This window comes from Perognathus longimembris, chromosome 1 (assembly GCF_023159225.1).
Source record: "Perognathus longimembris pacificus isolate PPM17 chromosome 1, ASM2315922v1, whole genome shotgun sequence".
Lineage (NCBI taxonomy): Eukaryota > Metazoa > Chordata > Mammalia > Rodentia > Heteromyidae > Perognathus > Perognathus longimembris.
In genome coordinates, this window is record NC_063161.1 from 143754038 (window position 1) to 143769041 (window position 15004).

The 15004-nt window shown below is 44.0% G+C and overlaps 1 protein-coding gene across 1 annotated transcript in view; it reads left to right on the forward strand.

Annotated features, from left to right (window-relative positions):
* The window catches only part of Snx30 (sorting nexin family member 30), a 94355-nt gene that overhangs the window by 70365 nt on the left and 8986 nt on the right, over window positions 1-15004 (forward strand). Inside the window, exon 7 of the mRNA XM_048339363.1 lies at window positions 10006-10092. Within this exon, the coding sequence (XP_048195320.1) occupies window positions 10006-10092 (87 nt within the window). The remainder of the gene's footprint in view (window positions 1-10005; window positions 10093-15004) is intronic.

Consider the following 15004-nt stretch of genomic DNA (forward strand, 5'->3'; position numbering starts at 1 on the left):
CATCATGGAAACTAAAGTGGGAAGAAAAGGCTTGCTGAGGGGCTGGCTGGGATATGCTCCTCACGTGCTCGGTGGGTTTCAGAACTGAGAGGCTGCTAGCGTTGGTTTGCTGGGGAGTTCTGTGCTGACATCTTGTCAGCCTACCCCTTTCATCTTGGCTTTGGGTCTGCCAAAGTGACTATTTGTCCTTGTCATGTGGAGTCATTGTCCTCTGAATTTGTGCTAATCAAGGGTTGTTAAATGGGGAAAATGCCAGGTCCTTGAAACACTCTTCTAATAGGGCTGCGATTGGGGTCATCCCTGAGTTTGAAAGGGACTCTGGGATCACCTTGTGACCATGTTTTTCATTATCTAGGTGAAGTAGCAGAATCCTGTAGGTAAATCTTTCCTCTGTCCCTGCTTGCAGCTTATACTACCTAGTGACCATCACCTAACAACTATGTGTTGACCACCTGCCAAGGGGAAAAAAAACGAGGTGATCTCTGGCTTCTGAAGGCTGGTCTCGAATTTGATCTCTTTAAGGATGTTTGGGGCTGGGTACATTCTGTTTTTATTGGGGGTTGAGAGCACAAAGAAAGTGGGGTCATCGTCAGACCACATGAAACTAATGGAGCAGTGAGATTTTTAGGCAGTTAACGTTGAGAACAGCTTGTACTATAAGAGATGGTTGAAGGCATGGATTGTGAGGACGTGTGGAAAGACAGGTGAGAGGGAGGGTGCCCACGTTGCACCCTCTGTGTACAGCTGTGTGCACGTAAGCCTTCGCGTGGGATTTCATACCCTATGGCCCATGTGGGAGTGTCATTAGGGCAGCAATGGTTCAGAAGAGGCCATCTTAGGCTTTTCCTTACTAAACTTCTGATGGTGCTTTTTTGAGTACTAGAGTTGTTATGTCAAGGCCAGGAGGCAGAGAAACCTTGTTTAAGGAGGCTAGAACAGAAGTCTCAGTTCCCACACTGTTTATCCATAAGGGGTGCAAGTTTGCAACTCTCATATGTAATGTGTGTTGTTGTTTTTCAGGAGATAGGCTTTATCAGTGAACATGCTTGTCCCTGAGGCATTGGGGATGGCTGGAGTGAGAGGGGTTTGGAGTGTGTGGGTTGTAAGGGAGAGCCATGTGGGGAAAGCAGCTTTGGTTGAGACTTGAATGGCCTAGGGGAATTAGCTGTGTGAGGATCTAAGCATGGAGTATTGAGGCAGAGTTAAGTGCAAAGGTTCTCAGGTTGACATGAGCTTGGTGTCTGCACATCACAAAGCCAGTGTGAGTGGAGGCCTGTGAGCACGGTGACATGTAATATAAGGTAGAGGAAAAGTCAGGGATCAGTAGAGTAGGGACTAGGTCACATAGTAGCATTGTAAAGGCCATGGTTGACAAGAGACTTTATGTTGTTCTAAGAAATAGATGGGAAGCTGTTTGGTTTTGTGCAGGGAAGCGGTAAGATGCTCTGTCTACTTCCTGTGCACTAGTATGGAGACTAGATGGTAAGAGTATGAATGCGTGGGAGTGGAGGTGGATGAGACCATTCAGGAGGTTGGAGAGGGGAGCAGAGGGAGGTGGTAGAGAAGAGAAGAGGATGGATTGGGACATGCTTTGGGTAAGAGGCCAGAGAGCCTTACTGATGTAGTCATCTATGTGGTTTGCTATTCAGCAGACTAAGATCTGAAGGAATGTGGTTTGAGGTTAGTCTGGGCAGAAAATTGTCCAACACTTCATCTCCAAAATAATCAGGCTGAAGGTGTGGGTCAAGTATTAGAGTGCCAGCCAAGCCAGCAAGCGTCAGTTCCTGAATTCAATCGCAGTATTATTAAAAAAAAAAAAAAAAGCAGGAGAGGGAGGAGGAGGAGGGAGGGAGGAAGGGAGGGAGGGAGGGAGGGAGGGAGGGAGGGAGGGAGGGAGGGAGGGAGGGAGGCAAGAAAAAGAAACCCGGTGTTGATGGCTCTTGCTGGCAATCCTAGCTACACAGGAGGCTGATATCTGAGAAAGCCAGCCTGGGCAGGAAGGTTCATGACATTTTTTTTTTTTTGCCAGTCCTGGGGCTTGGGACTCAGGGCCTGAGCACTGTCCCTGGCTTCTTTTTGCTCAGGCTAGCACTGTACCTCTTGAGCCACAGCACCACTTCCAGCTTTTTTTGTTTATGTGGTGCTGAAGAATCGAACCTAGGGTTTTATGCATGGTAGGCAAGCACTTTACCACTAAGTCACATTCCCAGCCCTCCAATGACACTTTTTATCTCCAATCAACTAACAAAAAACTAGAAGTGGAACTAAGGCTCAAGTGGAAAAAAAAAAAAAGCCCTGGGACAATGCTCAGGCCCTGAGTTCAAGGGGGAGAAGGAGGGTGGGGGTAAAGGGAGGGATGGGAGGGAGGGTCTTAGAGAGGAGGAAAATTGGACAGAGAAGAAGAGTGAGGGGAGAGGCAGATGATCTATAACTAAGGGAGAGTGCCTTGGGTAGATAGGATCCATGTAACTAGAGGGTGAGATTATGGCCCAAGTCCTAATTAAGGAAGAAGGAAGGTGAACAAGTAGTAAAGCCTGAGAAGTGATTGGTGAGGTAGGAGAAAATAAATGATAGTTGGCCCAGTGAAGCCCAGAGAAATACTCTTAAGGGTACAGCAAGTATTGACTACTGTTGGATTTAGTGATAAAGATTATGACTAAGGTGTGCGATGTAGATGTTGAAATATTGGGATAAAGACAGTTTGTCTTTAAGTTGGAGATACCTTCAACACCATTCCAGGGCAGTTCTTTTCAAATGCCTGTCCCATCTTTTCCCCTGAGAGCCACAAGGTGGAGCAAGTGAGTCAAATTGCTGCCACTGTTGTCATGTTATTCTTTAGTTTGTCTTTCTCCACTACTTTTCTTTTTTTTTAACATAATAACCTAATTTTTTATTTGTTTTGTTTTTTTAATTTTTATTGTCAAACTGATGTACAGAGAGGATACATTTTCATACGTTAGGCATTGGATACATTTCTTGTACTGTTTGTTACCTCCTCCCTCATTCCCCCTTCCCCCCTCCCCCTTTCCCTTTCCCCCCCATGAGTGTTCAGTTGATTTATACCAAACAGTTTTGCAAGTATTGCTTTTGTAGTCATTTGTCTTTTTACCCTCTGTCTCTCGATTTTGGTATTCCCTTTCAGTTTCCTAGTTCTAATACCAGTATACACAGTTTCCAATGTACTCAATAAGATACAGAGATAGTGCAGGTACAACCACAGGAAGGGGATACAAGAGGACCATCAATAATAGATGCTCCACTGCTTTTCAAAAGCTGAAATGAAGATTTTTCTCAAAGATTGAGTTGTGAAGATAAAAAAAACACCATTTCTTGAACAAAAGTGATTGTAGATTGAGGAGCTGATTTCTTGCATTTTGAAGCTGGGCTTGGTGGTGCAAGCCTGTAATTTCAGGATTTGGGAGACTGAGGCAGAAGGTTGTGAGTTTGAGGCCAGCCTGCCTCACTGCTACACAGTGAGACCCTGTTTCAAAGCAAACAAGAAATTATTCCCTGCAATTTTAAGTGAACATATGAAGAGGCCAGATGTGGAATATACATCTTGTTCTCTTGACGTTTAAAACAGTAAGAAAAATGTAAATGTTGAAACTCTGAGATCTCGTGTGTGTGTGTGTGTGTGTGTGTGTGTGTGTGTGTGTGTGTGTCCGTCCGTGTGTCCATCCATGTCCATGTGTTCATGTCCATGTCTATCACCACCACCACAGAGACAAAGAACAAAAAGCAAGGAGACAATAACAAAACAACTTTGGGAGTTAGAAAGCAAATTGAGAGGTGAACAGCTGACTTAAAAAACTGAATTGGAGAAAAAAAATGAGACTGCCCTTCCTATAGCTCACAAACTGTGGCGTGAAGCTCCTCTGGGTCAGGGCAACTTGGAGCTGGAGAGTTGTAGGGCAGGAGTTCTAAGAACCAAAGCTTCTGATTCTCTCCCCTCCTGCGTCGGGATTGCTGTCACTTCGTGCTGGCAGGACCGTGGGCGTGCTGATCGTCGGGGTGAACCTGAGGGCCTGGGAGCAGAGAACTCCAGGTTCCACTGAGGGCCTTCCGTACAAGTCTCCTGCTTGGCTCTCAGCTTTACATCTTCCATGCAAGGATTACAAGGCCCAGAAAGATCCAGAAAACCTGAACGGGAGAAAAGGCTGAACATACTAATTTTAGTGGATAAGGGAAGAGGAGGGGTCCTCAATGAAAGGACCCAACAGAGCCCCTCTAGAGAATTAGCACCGAGCTCTTCTCATGTGTCAAGATCAAGGGGCTGCAACATACTTAAAGGAAGGTTCTGATATGAACGTCAGTAGTAAGGGCAAATAAAAATATGTATATTGATGAACTATAGAAGAGGAATAAAATTTCCATAAAAATCATTAATGTCTTCAGAATGACAAGGTATCACAGCCATACAACAAGATTTTTATTTTTAAATTCAGAGAACAAAGAGCTCTTAGAAATAAAAAATTATAATAGCAATGAAAAACATCAAGAAGACTTAGAAGAAAATGATTAGGAAATCATATATAAGATGAAGCAAGACAGATGGTAAATTGGGAGAGAAAAAATATAGAAATTAGAGTAGTCCATCATTATAAGATCCAACATCTGAATAACAGGAGTGAGAAAGAGCAACCAGAGAGCATCAGAAGTCATTCAAAGTACGTCAAGAATGTGTTATCACTAATTATGTCTGAGAGTCAGTTGAGATTATGCTGGCCTTTGCTCTTCCCATTTGTCTTCATCTTTTGAACCTTTTGTAAGCTTTAGGGGGAAATGTGGCTGTAGTATTACCAAATTGCCCAGGAATATGTAACTCATAGGTGGTCTCTCTTTCCTTTTTTTTTCGTTTTTGCAGTCCTGGGGCTTGAACTCAGGGCCTGAGCACTGTCCCTGGCTTCTTTTTGCTCAAGGCTAGCACTCTGCCACTTGAGCCACAGCACTACTTCTGGCTTTTTTCTGTTTATGTGGTGCTGAGAAATCGAACCCAGGGCTTTATGCATGCTAGGCAAGCACTCTGTCACTAAGCCACATTCCCCACCCCAGTGGTCCTATTTTCAATGGAATAAATGTGCGAAGGGGACAGCCTGACGTCCTTTCATCAGACACTGTAATAGCACGGGGTTGTCAGCCTGCTGCTTTCATGTGGTCTTTCATGAGGGCCCCCATCTGTGGTGCCCTTCTTACACATTAATTGCAAGCTGAAAAACTGTACTTGAAGAGGCATGTTGGAAGCTACTGGACTGCCTTTCCCCCTCACAGTGTGTGAGCACATGGAGGAAGGCAAGCAGGAGCTCTGGGGAAGGACTATTGAGCTTTTCGGTAACTACTGAGCATTCTGGTGTTTTCCTAGGGAAAATCCAGAGGTGATTTTGAGAGCCAAGCCACAGGCTGTATCTGTGAACTGATTTCTCCAGGCAGGTTTCATTGCAGGGTAAAGGCTGCTTGCCACAAATATGTCATGAATGATATATAGTTCTGTGCCTCAGAATGGCTATTGTTACTAGGTTGTAAACGTTGCGGAGGACAGGTATTATGTTTCCGCTGTTTATTGTTTTCATTGTAGAAAAGTTCAAACATGTCCAGAAATGAAAAGTTCAGATGCATACAGCACATGATATAGCCCATGTGTACCCCAGGTATACACCATCCAGCGTCAGCAGCACCCGCTCTGCTCCCAGGCACTCCCAGTCCTCATTCTTTGGACTAAAATATTAAAGCAGATCATGGACATCATATCTCTTCCTATAAAAATATTCAGCATATGTCTCTAAAATACAAGTGTTCCTTTAATAAGGTGAAAGAAGTACCTTAGCAGCACACCTACAAAAGCAAAAATGGATTCCTTACTGTGATTTATATACCTACTTAGTGCTTAAACTGTCCTAGCACTTTTCTTCTTTGTTTTTTTATTTTGTTTTGTTTTGTGTTTGTGCTAGCACTAACGTTTGAACTCAGAGCCTAGCATTATCCCTTAGCTTTCGTATTCATGATTATTGTTCTATCCCTTGCCACATCTCTAGTCCACTAGAAACTGATTTTTTATCCCCCCCCCCCCAATTAAAATCCAAATATGTCCATACATTGGTTTTAGGTTCCTTAAATAAATTTAAATCTCTTCCCATCTGTATACTTTTCCTTGCAATGCATTTATTAAACACAGTCATTTCCTCTCTTCATCTGAAAAGAAAGATAGTGATGTTCTGGATTACTAGGACCACTTGAAATCATGCTGAAAAGCTCTACACTAAAAAATAAAAATAAAATACAGTATCCAAGAGAAGTTTATTCCAAATTTATTTTGCGACTCCCCTTTTCAACTGATAGCTGGCTGCAGTGGTCTACACTTAAAATCTCAAGCTATGTGGGAGGCTGAGATTGGAGGGTCACAGTTTCAAGCTAGTCAAGGCAGAAAAGTTTGTGAAACTCTGTCTCCGTGAAGGAAGCTGGACCTGGTGACACATGCCTGTGATCCCAGTGATGATGGGAAACCCAAAAGCAGGCAGACGGTGGCTCCCCTGTACATAGGGAGAGGAGACTCCATGGCTGTTTTCCAGCCAGTGGAAAATAGGGCTGGAAGCTTAGCTCTGTGGTATTATACTGGCCTAGAAAGTATAAGGCCCCTCGTTCAGATCCTAGTCCCTACAAAGAAAAAAGTCCTTTTTTAGTGTGAGACCATCTCTGAGTAGCTTGTGAACAGTTTTGCTCTTATCTATCTATCTATCTATCTATCTATCTATCTATCTATCTATCTATCTGCATGTCTGTCTGTCTGCCAGAATCAGAAGTCCCTAGAAAGTTCTGGGAGAGGTTCCGTGACTATCCTGTGCTTGTCTGTGGGTGGTGGAGGGGCCGTCCTGCAGACCCTGACTAGGCCTGTTGGTTGCCTCACCCCATTGTAGGCTCAGCCTCATCTAACAGCCATAGGCAGGTGATGCTGGGGCCCGGGGGAGGGGGCTATCCTCCAGACCATGGCCCACAATGTGCAGAGGCTCTAGGTAGTGTTAGTCAGGATCTCGATTTAAAATGTGTTCTCCACCCTTTAGCATGGTTTGGTTATGGCCAGGCTGAACCCTAAACTAAGATGCAAGAGGAAGAGGCTGAATGAGTAAGTCACTACCGTGCTGTCAGCCAGCAGTGTGGCCTCAAACAGGTTGTCCTGCTAACTGCACTGTCTAGAAGACAGGCATAATACCCTCCTTCTTGCCTCTGCAGGGTTGTGTCTCGCCATGTGTGCTGTCCAGCCAAACCAGATCCTTCGGTCAGTCTGCTCCAGGGGGCAGCATTCTGGCTGATGAGGCAAGGATAGAGCAGCACTCTGAGGAATGTGGCCCAGGTTACCAGGAGAGAGAGGATATGGCCGCATCCTTTGGCCCCTTGCTGCCTTTGGGGGTCAGGAAGGAGAGGTGCTGTAGATTGTCTTCGCCCTATGGCCTTGGTGCATCTCCTCTCTTTGCCCTCCTCCAAGGGCCTTGGCAACCTCAACAGAGCATGATGGAGCAGAGCAAGGACCAGAAAGCTGCTGAGTTGTGTTCCAAGGCACTGTCTGAAGAGCTTTGCTTATGAGATTCTTGTAGGTTGTTGCATGCCCACAAGGTGCCCACCTTTTTGCCCTGCCTCAGGCTGTGCTGCAAGGCCTCGATGGAACACTTTCATAGCAACTTTGATTTCTGAGTCAGAAGGAAGGAAAGTTCCTGTCATTCTTGGTTTGGCATTCTTTGTTCTCCCAGAAGAAGAAAAAAGAAACCCCTTTGATGAAACCGATTTTTTTTCTACAATGTCAACTGAAAGCTTTTGATTCCCATAGTGGGGTCTTAGTAGCAGAGCTGAGACTAGGTGAGGTGAGGATTTAAAGAGCTACTCACCCTACTGGCACAGGCCTAAGAGCTAGAATTTCCTTACCCCTGCACCCTGAGCTCCCAGCTTCTTCACCTTTGTTCCATCTGGGGCTGGGACTGCTTGAGCCCATTTAGAAGTACTCATACTAGCAAGCTTGCTGCATCAGTCTAGAATTCCATCTTGGGCATACATTACTGTTGTAGTATACACAGCCTCACACTGTATACAGTGCATACAGCGCCTCTTTAGACTGAACCATCAGGTGGGCACTTGTTCTTTTCTGTACTTGGCCCAGAGTAGAGGAAAAAATACTTAAACTGCAATTATATAGATGACCTTTGGTATCATGGGTCAGTAGGTCAAGGATATCGCCCCTGAGAAAGAACTACTCATGCTTAGAATTGCACTGTGGATGCTTGATTAATTTTCCCATAATGCCTCCCAACTTATGCTAAAGACACTCTGCCTTTCAACAAATCTCATACTTTTCACTTTATCACTTAAACTGATACATTTACTTAGCTTTTTGTGCAACAATTTGCTTTTTGGGTGACATATTTTCACAAAATTAAGGTCAAGGAAACAGCAGATTGTACAACAATTGAAACACAACTGACTGTAACACGGGACTGACTGAGAGTTTCTCTGCATCAACTGAGCTATGTAGTATGTGAAAGAATTTTAAAAATTATTGTTTATTTTTATTTGTTTGCTATTTTTGATCACACATAATGTATAAATAAGGCAGGCTTAGTGTAAATGGCTAAGTGGCTAATAGATCAATCAATAACTAAATCCACAAGAGATCAATTCAATGAACTAAAGAGTCAAGAATACTTCTTAGGCCTGTTCTACAATCTTGTGACTATAGGTATTTGGATATATTTTATTCTTGAGATAGTTGAGAGAGTAGATTTCAAAAAAACATGATTAAATAGTTATACAAAGAGGTTACAATTCTATAAGCAAAGTTATGAGTACACTGCCTCTTGATCAGTGCCATCCTTTCCACCATTATCCCCCACTTCCCCCTCTTCCATCCCTACCCTCAAGTTATCTAGTTCAATTTTTACTTGAATATAGCTATATTTGCCTATACTTCCTTTATTTACTGTCCTCCACCTCTCTTCCTGCCCTTCCTCGAAACATTATTCTGCTTCCTGGTGTCCATTTTGTTAAAACAGTTCAAATAGTTGTTCAGTGAAGTTTCACCACTGGCCTCCTCCCCTAAGTATATACCACCCTTTAGTCAGTTTGTGTGTATATGCATAGATCCTTATATGTATGATCATGTATATTTGTATTTTAGATCTAGCTTCCACATATGAGAGAAAGCATGCATCACTTGTTTCTTTGAGCCTAACTTAATAAATTTTTTTTAGGTCCATCCATTTCCCTGCAAATGGCATAATAATCATTCTTCCTAATAGTTGAGTAAAATTCCATTATATATATATGTCACCTATATACTTTCCATTGTATATATGTACCACATATATATGTTCTTGGTTCATGAGCTCATAGATTTCAAATTGTTCTCATCATAAAAAATAGGTATGAGGTACTGCAAATATTTGCATAAACTAATTATCTCAACTTAGCCATACCACAACACGTTTTGAAACAACCTGCTATACATAATATGTATATGCTTTCTATAAATAAATAAATGTGAACACAATGAAGAACTATATTGACTTAGACTTTCTTATTTTAGTGATTGCTGGGGTTTGAACTCGGGTCCTATACTTTCTAGGCAGGGACTCCTCCACTGAGCCATTCCTTCAGCTTGACTTAGACTTTTGCATGGAGTTCTGAGGAAGCTCTGCATTGGGGTTGCAATGCAGCTGAGGCCCCTCAGGTTCAGTATGGCAGTGGGAGGATGTGTTCGCCCCAGTTGCCCTACTTGCTGAGTCTTTTATTCTCAGCATCAGGCAGTTGCCTCACTGGGAGCCCAGTCTCTGTGAATGGTTCTCCTTCTCCTTCACTCTACCTCCTTTCCTGAGCCCAAGTCACATGTCATCTTGCAGCTTCTAGACCGTAAGCAAATTGTTCTGAACACATATGACTGGGCCTAGAGTGCCATGGTCTGGGGAGGGCAGGGTGTCTGAGGCCCTCAGCAGACTGTGTATTACATGCTGTCCTTTCTCCCTCCCACAGAATGTGTTAAAGAAGAGGGACCAAGTGCAAGCCGAGTACGAAGCCAAACTGGAAGCTGTGGCTCTGAGAAAGGAAGACCGCCCCAAGGTCAGGAACCACCAGCCAGGGATGGGCTGCTGCAGACTGAAAACAGTGATCACCCCACTGGTGCTAATAATTCTCACGGCCACATCGGGATGGCTAAGGTGGTCATTGCCAGCAGGGCGGTGTTGATATTATGTCCTTTTTTTTTTGTTCTTCTGAGAAGTCTTTCTTAAGTCATTAGCCCTTTTTGTTGTTATTTTTGTTCGTGGGGCTTGAACTCAGGTCCTGGGTGCTGTCTTTGAGCTTTTTCACTCAAGACTCACACTCTACCACTTTGAGCCACAGTGCCACTTCCAGTTTCCTGGTAGTTAATTGGAGAGAAGAGTCTTATGGACTTTCTAACCTGAACTGGCTTCTAACCATGATCCTCAGATTGCAGCCTCCTGAGTAGCTAGGATTACAGATGTGAGCCACTGGCGCCCAGCCATTAGCCCATCTATTAATTGGGTTATTTCTTTGAGGGTTTATCTTTGAGTGGTTTAATTTTTGAGCGCTAAGTGTATTTTGAATATGAAAATTCTCTGATGCATAGCTGGTAAAAATCTCCCATTCTGTGGGCTTTCCATTTATCTTGTTAGCTGTGTCCTCTGCCATGCAGAAATGCATTATTTTGATATATACCATTTATCCAGTCTTTCTTTGTTTGGTTGTGATTCTGGGTCTTTACTTAGGAAGTTTCCACCTGTGTCTAGGAGCCCTAGTGTTTTTCCTCCCCCTTCCTATAGTATTTTCATGGTATCTGGCTTTACATTGAGGTCTTTGATCCATTTGGAATTGATTCTGATACAGGGTGATCTTCAGTTTTCTGCATGTGAAAAGCCATTTTCCAGCACCATTTGTTGAAGAGGCTGTCTTTTTTCCAACCTGTGTTTTTGGCTCTCTTATCAAATATTAGGTGGCTGTAGGTCTGCAGATTCATTTCTGGGTCTTCTCTTCCACTGTTCTTGAGGCCTATTCTTGTGCCAGTACCAAGCTGTTTTTATTTCTGTGACTTTGTAATAGAATTTGAAGTTGGGTATTACTATTCCTCCAATACAGTTCTTCCTGCTAAGAATTTTCTTTATTTTTAAAAGACTTGTAGCTCCACCATTCATTGGCAGCACCTTCATAAAAATGGCATTCTGGAAAAAGGGAGCAAAGTCCAGATCAGGGCTTTCATGGTAAGGTTCCTGGTGGGCCTACAGACTCTTGCTGACTCAGAAGTCAGAATAAAGCACTTAGAAACTTTTATAGCAACTACATTGCTGAAGTACTAGTTTACCTGCTTGTCAGACACTCAGTGTGTTTGCTTCAACTGGAGATTGCATGTGGAGCAAGCTTGTGCTAGATACACATGGCAGGGATAAGGATTGGTTGGATTGGGGTAGATCATTTGGAAAAGCCCAAACAAAGTTTTTCTGCATATAGAAACTTGAGAAAACTCAAGGAGCTTTCAGGCTCAAAACTCCTTAACATGCTTAAGAGTTACTAAAAACTACAAAACTTTTTGCAAATGTGAGTTACCTCTGTAATAGGTAGAAGGTAAAGGTAGAAAATAAAAATGAGACTTCACCCCTCCTGCTCTCCCCAAATAGTGGTCCTTTAGCTTACCAAGGTTGAGACGCACTGATCTAACTTGTCTCTGCTGTTTTCTGGCTCTTGTGTTCTAGATTGAGATTAGAGGGTCAAGGTTGTAAAACACATCTATTGCATTGTTGTGTTCTTCTCCCTAGGGAGGACTAGAAAGAAGAGTAATAACAGTGTACAAGTACTTGCAGTGTGCTAAGATGTCCGTCTCCCACATACACATAGACAAATGAGTAGACTGATTGATAGATAGATGGGATCACATTATTCCTTAACAGTTATAGTTATCATTATTACTCACAAACCAAGGTCCAAGATCACAGTTACAACTGGTAGAGCTAGGATTATACCTGTGGTGCAACTATATACCCTTGCAGCCATCATTATGTTGTACTTTTTTTTTTTTGTAGTTGGATGTTTTATTTGTTTACAAAGAAAGGGTAGGGCTAGGGAATGTTGTAAAAGGTAACAATAAGGGACCCATGTTTCAAGGAAATAATTTGACATCAGAACTTTTTTGTCCTCCCTCCCTGGAAAGGAACCAGCTTTGGGAACCTCAGAGATGGCACTGCTTGCTTTTATATTGATTACATCACATAATTACCACACCAGTCATTCAAGTTCTAGAGAGGAGGCACTGTTCTTTCCTCATTTCGTAGGTGGGAGCAGCTTTGTAAGTTGCCTAGCCTCTTTGGTGACAAATGTCTGTGTGGTACTCAGCAGGTGTATAATACATGTTTACTGATTCTCCTGTCACCTGTCTACACCAGAGTGTGATGGCTGCCTACATCTCTTGGAAAGCAGGGTAGACTTGGGATTCTTTTTTTTTTTTTTTTTTTGCCAGTCCTGGGCCTCGAACTCAGGGCCTGAGCACTGTCCCTGGCTTCCTTTTACTCAAGGCTAGCACTCTGCCACTTGAGCCACAGTGCCACTTCTGGCCATTTTCTATATATGTGGTACTGGGGAATCGAACCCAGGACTTCATATATAAGAGGCAAGCACTCTTGCCACTAGGCCATATTCCTGAAGTCCAGACTTAGGACTCTTGTGTTGACCCAGTGTGTGAGACCTGGATCTTCACCCCGGCCCCTCTTCTGCTCCTCTGCAGCCAGGTGTGCAGCTGCCCTCTGTCTCCTGCCACCTACCCACTAGCAAGTTTCTAGCTGTACCTGTGATATTCTAGAACATAGGACATCTGCTGAGCCCATATCTCAGGCTCATTAAAAAGAGTGGCATGGGATACTATATTTTTATCTGTAACAGTTTAGCCTCAAATATAAAGATGAATCGCTTCATTAAAAAAAAAGTGTGTGATCTCACTTACATGTAAAATCTAAAGAAGTTGACCTTATAGAAACAGAATGGAAGGGTCATTTCCAGGGGGTAGTAATAAAGAAGGTGGGAAGGGGCTATTTTAGGCCCTGACCTGTAAGTAGCCTTGCCGTGGGTACAATGTCAGGTAAAGAAACAGTTTGAAATGGAGAGTGTCTGAGGGGAGGCTTGCAGGCGTGTGGTGGGAAGGTAAGCAGGCAAGGCAGTGTGAGGGAGGGTGCGTGTGGCATTTGGAAGTGGGCGAAGATGGACAAGAACAAAAGTGGATAGAACTCAAGTAGGAATCGAGCTCACGTGGACAGACCTCTTAAAAGCTGTGCACCGGGCTGGGGATATGGCCTAGTGGCAAGAGTGCTTGCCTCGTATACATGAGGCCCTGGGTTCGATTCCCCAGCACCACATATACAGAAAATGGCCAGAAGTGGCGCTGTGGCTCAAGTGGCAGAGTGCTAGCCTTGAGCAAAAAGAAGCCAGGGACAGTGCTCAGGCCCTGAGTCCAAGCCCCAGGACTGGCAAAAAAAAAAAAAAAAAAAAAAAAGCTGTGCACCTTTGCTGAGTGTCAAGGGCTCACACCTGTAATCCTAGATACTCAGGAGGCTGAGGTCTGAGGATCTCAGTTCAAAACCAGCCCAGGCAGGAAAGATTCTGTCTCTTCAATAAACTGCTAAAACAATTAAAAGGCGGAACTGTGGCTTAAGTGGCAGAGTACTACCCTTGAGCAAGGCTTTTAGAACCACCAGAATGGCTAACTTCCAGAATGGGAAAGATGTTGCAGCAGCAAGAACTTTGGTTAAGGTGCCAATAAGAACTTCTTAGTATGGAACTCGTCCAGACAGAAGAACAAAGCAAGAGGATTCCTTGTGTCCAGACACATGGCAAGTGAAGAGAGATTCCCCATTCTTTCCATAGCATCTGTAGTCTCAGCCTGGGTCAGGAAGCCAGACATAGTCAGCCAAAAGGGCAGAACCTTGTCATCTTTCTCTGTCTCTAATCCCAGCCTCTGTCGGTATGGTCATTCCCAAGGCACAGAGAAGGAGTCAAGTATTGAAGCTGACTAAATAAGGATCTGGGGTTGGCACCTTTACCCCTTTCCCTAGGTGCTCCCAGTAGACTTTGCCTCACCTAGGGCAGGCCCTGGCTTCTGGAAGCATGTAGAGATGGATTGGTTCTCATTGTACATCTTCTCTTCTCTCAACTGAGGTGCTCACCTCTCTCTCCCTCCCTCCCACCTGCCGATCTTGGTCTTGGAGGTTTGTTCAGTGTTTTCCCAACTTTCACCTCATGGCTCACATAGAAACTGAAAATACTGTTCCACACATGAAGATAAACACACAAGCTTGCTTGAAGCTAGAGGTAACTAAAGAGTTGTAGGAGTCAACATCACTGCCAGCTTGGCAGATGCTGCTGGCTGAGATCTGAGGATCTCAGTTCAAAGCCAGCCCAGGCAGGCAAGTCCATGAGAGGAGTGACGCTGTGGCTCAAAGTGATAGAGTGCTTGCTTGCCTTGAGCAAAAGAGCTCAGGGACATCATCCAGGCCTGGAGTTCAAGCCCCATGACTGACAAAAAAAGGAGAGATTAGTAAACTCTGCCCCACCTGCTCAGCTGAGGAGGCCACCATCTTGAATCAGTTCTGTCATTGGTCTGAAGACCTACCCCACAGAAACCATGAGCTCCCCTCTCCCCAAACTCTTGGGGCATTTGGTAACCTACTGTTGTCATGGGAGCAGATAATGTGACAGTTCTGGAAAGGAAACATAGGCACACACAGATTTGTGTGCTAGGGTCTGGACATACTCAAGAAAATACTCAGGATTACATTTTTAAATTAATGTTGAGTGAATTTGAGCTGCTCCTTAACACACACACACACGCACACACACACGCACACACACACGCGCGCGCGCACACACACACACCCTACCTCACATTCACATCCCATCCAAGCCTTTCCCAGCACTTCAGCACACACACACACACACACACACACACACACCCTACCTCACATTCACATCCCAT